This window comes from Benincasa hispida, chromosome 3, assembly GCF_027475165.1.
Source record: "Benincasa hispida cultivar pf3 chromosome 3, pf3_genome.v1.1, whole genome shotgun sequence".
NCBI lineage: Eukaryota > Viridiplantae > Streptophyta > Magnoliopsida > Cucurbitales > Cucurbitaceae > Benincasa > Benincasa hispida.
The window spans coordinates 48288707-48295118 of NC_143480.1; the positions used below are offsets into that span (position 1 = coordinate 48288707).

The 6412-nt window shown below is 31.1% G+C and overlaps 1 protein-coding gene across 1 annotated transcript; it reads right to left on the reverse strand.

Moving 5' to 3' along the window:
- Positions 1-900: 900 nt before the first annotated feature.
- LOC120072959 (BEL1-like homeodomain protein 9) lies at positions 901-6107 on the reverse strand. Its single transcript, XM_039025502.2, has 4 exons — positions 5315-6107; positions 2695-3029; positions 2558-2618; positions 901-1501 (listed from the first exon to the last, which is right to left on the reverse strand). The coding sequence occupies exons 1-4, from the start codon at positions 5852-5854 to the stop codon at positions 1070-1072; spliced, it is 1368 nt and encodes a 455-aa protein (XP_038881430.1). The 5' UTR covers positions 5855-6107; the 3' UTR covers positions 901-1069.
- Between the last annotated feature and the right edge of the window lie 305 nt (positions 6108-6412).

The window sequence follows — 6412 nt, forward strand, 5'->3', positions numbered from 1 at the left end:
GTCCCTGAATTAAAAAAGATGTCTCGTAAATTGAAGTTGGATAGTCCACTAATTTTAAATTAAAGACAGAGTAATAAAATAAAGTTTTATAAAAAATAAGTTTATTCCATGCACATATTATTAATCGAATAATTTTGTCAAAATTCATAATTTATTTTAACAAAGAAGAAAAAAACTATGAAGTCTTCTGTTCTAGAATTTTATCAATACTATGTTCTACATATGCATGTTTAAAATTTATTTGAATTCATTTTTTTTTTCTTTTAACTATATACTTGGAGGGAAAACTTACTAGAAGATAAAAACTATAATATTTTTTTACAATTTCAATTAAAATTGCAAATATGTATTTATGTTTGAAGTGTAATTTGGATGAAATTAGAAGGTTAAGAGCTACATAAAATTAATATATCTTTAACAACCTTATAAACTTATCTTTGTATATATTAAAAGAAGTTCTAATCTGATCCCATTATTTCTTCTCAAACTAAAGAGAGGGAGAAAAAGAAGGAATCAATCCTCTTTATCAATGTGAAGCCTAATGGATTACCAACTTTAAATGACAATTACAAACTATCATCACATAAGATGACACATCAATAACCATCATCTATTCGTTGAACTCTAGAAACTCAGAATCTCTTCAAATGAACAAGTCAAAGAACACAAAGCAAACAACAATCTAATTCATCAAACAATCCTTCAATTCCCAAAGCCACACTCTGTAATGTTTTATCCCCATCAGCTGCATGTGGTTACAATATACAAAGTTTGTAATATATAAACACTTATTTATATATGCTATATATACACACAAACACATACACGTTGCCTATATAGGCAGATTCAGAGCCCTATGACAAAGTAATAGTTCAACATTTCAAAGAAACACAAACAATGTGATTTAACTCCAATTTCACCTCGGATTATAAGAATTAATTCTTACAACGTAGCTCAAAATTTGTCAGTATATATATATAATGTCTGAATTAAACAACCCTAGCTGCCCATGATGTTCAAAATTGAACATCTTTAGCCAACAAACCACATATATTTTGATTTGCATCAATCAAAACCACTCATTTACAAACCCTTCACCGTTGGCTTCTAAGCCAAGGTTAAAATGGTGAGCTGCATTGATGGGAAATGGCTCCGTGAGAGCGATGCCGCCGTGGTTCTGTTGGAGGCCGAGAGTTAAGGAAACGTTGCCGGTGGTGGCGTGAGGGTGGTGGGTGGGAAAGAAATTGGTGTTGGACAAATCTAGAGATGGGTGGTGGGGGTTTGAAGAAGATGCATTATTGTTGTGGTGAGGTTTTAGTAAGGATTCATTTGTGGAGGAAAGAGGATCGTTGTTGTTTAAGGCATTGTTATTTTCAATATTATTGTTGTTGTTGCCTTCATTTTGCTGAGATTTTTGAGCTTGCCTTGTTTCTAACATGTGGATTTCTTCAACCATTGGTTTCCAGAGTCTCACTCTTGCATTGATGAACCAGTTTGATACCTGAACATATATACAAAACTCCTACAGGTGAGTAGAGCAAGCCGAAAAACCGATCCGAACGATCGAAACCGGTCGAATCAAAGAAAACTAGCCAATTTTTCCTTGAATCCGGTCGGAGTCAGTTTTCTCAAAATTAGAATATATGATTATGAAACGGTTAAAATCACTTCTCTATAATATTCAAAAACCAAAATGTGATAAAATTGGTGTTTCAGGCCTTTGTTTGGTAACCATATAGATTTTTTAAAGTTAACCTTAGAAGCGCTACTTCCATCTATTATAAGTTTTTTTGTTTTGTTGTCTAATTTTCACCAATATTTTCAAAATTCAAGCCAGATTTTGAAAATTAGATCTTATTTGGTTAGCATTTGGTTTTTTTTATTTTTAATTTTTGAAAATTAAGCCTACAAACATACTCCTTCTAGCTCTAAATTTCTAACCTTGTCATCTACTTTTTACTATTATTTTAAAAATCAAGTCAAATTTTGAAAACTAATAAAAGAATTTTTTAAAAATTTGTTTTTGTTTTTGGAATTTGGTTATGAACTCAATCATTTTACTTAAGCAAAACCATTGTGAGAAACGGAGGGAAAATAGCTTCATTTTCAAAATCCAAAAACTAAAAAAAAAATAATTACGAAACGAGGTTTAAAAAGTAGTTTCAAAAACATTTATTTTGTTTCTAGAATTAAAGTAGAATTCAAGAGAAAATTGGTATGAATTTCAACCACAGAAAATTAAAAATTAAATCATTATTAAACAAGACCTTAACAATTTTAAAATCACTTTTAAATATGATCTTGATCAAACTACAAACATCCACATCATAACATGCAACGTACCCCCTGAATTGATATGGATGTCGATGAAAATTTCTATTGAAAACGAAGTGAAAATCTCATACATTTCCAATAAATTTAAATTTGAGTCGATGATATTTACTTCAGGTTATTTTAAATTTCATCAATATCTTTTTATGGTTGACTACTAATCTCAATAACGACAATGAGAATCCAGACATGTCGATGAAAATTTAACAGGTTACACTAAACACACCTGACTTCTCGAGAGTCCAGTCTGGTTGGCCAACATGAGCTTATCTGTATCCGTAGGATAACTGTAACGTAAAAAATCAATTAATAGGTTAAAGTAAGCTTAATATATTCATTCATATTCTTTAACAAATTTCTTACGGATGAAGGAAGTTCTCAAAGAGCCAAGCTCGGAGGACGGTGACGGCTCTCTCAGGGAGGCCTCTCTGCGGGCGCCAAACGGGTTGATGATTGAGGAATCCGGGACCGTGGTTGTGAATGGATCTTTGAGAGTAAGGGTTTGGTTGCTGCTGCTGCTGCTGCTTGTTGAATTGGAGCTGGTCGGCTATGGCATTTTTTAAGAATCTGAAGTGCTTAAACATGGCTTTTATGGCTAAGTTTGCATAGGGAGCTGCATTGCCAAGCCCTGCAGCGTACTCAAATGTTGTAACCACTGCTTGCATTTGCTGATAGTATAGTTTATATCTTCTATAAACCTGTAGAAATGAGAATGAACACAAATTTGCAGAGATTTTAGGCTTTAGAATCTAGGGTAGTAATGTTGAAACTTTTGTAGATGAAAATATTGATATATTATTGTAAAAATTTTGAAAGTTAAGACTTGTTTTGATTCTGGTTTCTTATTCAAACATCTTGATACGACTGCTCTATAATTACCGTTGGATGTAGATTTAAGTACATGCCCCTAAAAGAAGATAATAATTAAATATAGTCGAGATATTTCACTATCATACATTTAACAGAGAAACACTAACAGACTTATGATCGCCTCACCAAATAATTTATCTATGTTATACGAGTGAGGAACATTTTAATCATTAAATTTAGAAATAATCAATATAACATATAATATAATTTACTTTAAGGAGAGAGATAGCAAATGAATAAGGGATAAATTACAAATTTGGTCCCTATAGATTAGAGAAAGTTATTAGAATTTTGACCATATAGTTTGATAAAACTCTTAAAAATAATCTTTACGGTAGGGACTATGTATAAAATTTTTATCAAATCGTAATAGTTAAATTCTAATTTTTAAAATTATAGAGACTAAATTCTAACGGTTCTAAATCATAGGAATTGAACTTGTAACTAAACCTAAATAAAATCTTGAAAAATTAATCCATTGCTTTTCTATACTTTCATTAAAGAGCTACCCCAATTTTTCATCCATAATTATTCAAAGATAAAAGCTAAAAAAGAAATCCTTCAATATGATCTTTACAAGTCGCAACATGCAAAAAACAAAAAGGATAACTAAACAAAACCAAAGAAACCTTGTTTAAGAACATTCCTCTTTTTTCTTAGTCAAAATTTTTTACACACGCTACCACACACACATATATCTTCATCCATTTTCATAACTTCAAACATTTAATGTAGGATTGTTTTCAAATATAGAAAAATAAATCAAAATATTTATAAAATATAGTAAAATTTTAAAACTATCGATGATAGACTGATAGTTCTAAAATTTTGCTATGTTTTATAAATATTTTCAACAATTTTACCATTTGAATTAATTTCTCTTATATGGCCTCCTAAATCAACCATAGTCCAAAAAGGTAAAAGAAAAAACACACAAAAACCATTTCATTGCAAAAGTTTCAATAAAGAATGATCCGCAGCCAATTTTTATAATTTCTTTTGAAAAAAAAAAAACTTATCAATTATCCATTAACATAGTTGAATAGTTAACATCTAAAAAAAATTATATGATTCAAATCTTCATCTGCAAGATCAACAATGTAATATTCTAAAAATTAAAGGACAGACATGCAAACATATAAATTTATAAGGTGGGTAGGGCTTAAACACTTTTTGGTGGGAATATCATCATAAACGCATTGAAAATCCCTTTTAAATTGATTCCCTTTTTTTCTAATCACTTTAGACAACAGACATATATATTTATCCCCTTAAACTTGGTTTAAGAATTATTCAACCCTATTCTGTGGTGGATCAGACACCTTAAATAAGAAACAATGGATGTTTGTGCATATATTCCCTTTCATTAACTTTATCAAAAAAAGACAGATTTTGTTTGTCACCAAAGACCATCCATTCGATGATCCCCAGCACCTCAGTACAAAAAGAATCAAATGCACATAAAATGAGAGATTATTACAAAATTAATTGATTATAACTCCCATTAATTTAATAACCCAACAAATTAACACAAACCCATCAGAATATATATTACATAAACTCCATGTCGGTTTAACCAATGGTGAATTCAAAATTATACTAAAAAACCCAACTTTTGACTAGTTAATAGTCAATAATCATGGATTCCATTTCACAATTCTTTTTTTTTTTTTTTTTTTTTTTTTAGAAATGAACAAATTAAATACTAGGCTATATAGCTTTAACAGAATTGTTGGAGGGTTCATTAATTTAAATTTAATCCGTTTTAGTCCAATCAAAATCCATCACGTCAATCGGTGAAAGTCCTTTTGTAATAAGTAAAAAATAAAATAAAATAAATAAAAAGTATTTTTATCTACCAATATAGAAATGATTAAAATGCATGTACATAATAACATAATAAAAACAAAAATATACATAAACACCGAAATTATCAAATTAGGAGCCTTTCTTTTTGGGGTTTTACCAAACAAAAGATCCATTTTTTTTAATTATAAAAAAAACCGCATCGGGAAAATCAAATTGAATAATAAATGGGAATTGAAACCCCAAAAAAAAAAAACTTGTTGAATGTATGATAATGAAAATATTATGAAATTAAAATATGAAGTACCTCGTGGAGAATGGTAATAAGCCTAGATTTTGTGGTGTCGCCGTTTTCAGGGGCGGAGGCGGCGGTGGTGGGGATATCACCGTCCAAGGAGTCAAGAAGGGCGGAATCCGGGAGCAGTTTGTCGGAGGAGTTAGGGGCAGCGATGTCAAATAAGTCATGAAGGAGCTGCTGAGCTGGGTTGAAAAATTTGGAGGCTTTTAAAAGGGAAGTGGAACGATAGGCGTAGCGGTGTTGGAGGTTGAGGTCAAGGGATAAGGGTGGTTGTTGTTGGTCGGAGAGGAGGGGAGGGAGGTGGTGGAGGACGGTGGTGGCGGAGGTGGGAGGCGGAGGGTAATTATGATGAAGTAATTGAAAAGAGGGGTTTTGATGAAAATCAAAATCAGAAGAAATAAAAGAAGAGGGATCATCATCATATAAAGGAAAGAAATTATTATGATGATGATGATTTGAATTACTACTACTACTACTGCCAATTCCAACTCTTAGCTTGTCTCTCCTGCTTTGTTGTGGGACATGGTAAATTTCAAAACCCTCCGCCATAGCCAATAAACTCAAAAAAAATAAAAATAAAATAAAATGAATAAAATAAAATAAAATGAATAGAAATTGGAGGGATTTTGATTTATGGGGTAGTTATAATAATTATTAGGAGGAAGAAGGAAGAAGGAAGAATGATATATAATATAAAATATTATTGAAGAAGGGGAAGAAGGGGAGCTGCAAAGTTGAGAAGTGATTGGGGATTGGAGGCGTGGGATTCTCTCTATCACTTTCTGTAAGAAATAAAACACACTGCGACTAAACACACACTAACTTATAAACACTTTCACAAGTTACCACAATAATAAAAATTCCATCTTTTTTTTTTAATTAATTAATTAATTTATTTATTTATTTATTTATTTTCTCTCTCTCCCTTTCTTGGATCTGTGATAGGGTTTCAGAAGATGGGAAGGGGAAGGGGGCAACCGCCTATTTCCGGTTAACATTTGGATGTGAGTGTTGATGGGAGGAACCGACTACACGTTTGCTGTACTTAATTAAAATTTGTTATGTGATAATTTTAAAAATAAAAATTCTAAAAATTATTTTTTCGAG

What these genes read in the sequence shown, in the direction of transcription:
- LOC120072959 (XM_039025502.2), bottom strand. Translation starts at nt 5,854, where the DNA reads ATGGCGGAGGGTTTTGAAATTTACCATGTCCCACAACAAAGCAGGAGA. An exon ending in TTATTACCATTCTCCACGAG is followed by an intron (nt 3,030 to 5,314) that starts GTACTTCATATT and finishes TCATTTCTACAG; the next exon opens with GTTTATAGAAGATATAAACT. An exon ending in CTGGACTCTCGAGAAGTCAG is followed by an intron (nt 1,502 to 2,557) that starts GTGTGTTTAGTG and finishes ATATATGTTCAG; the next exon opens with GTATCAAACTGGTTCATCAA.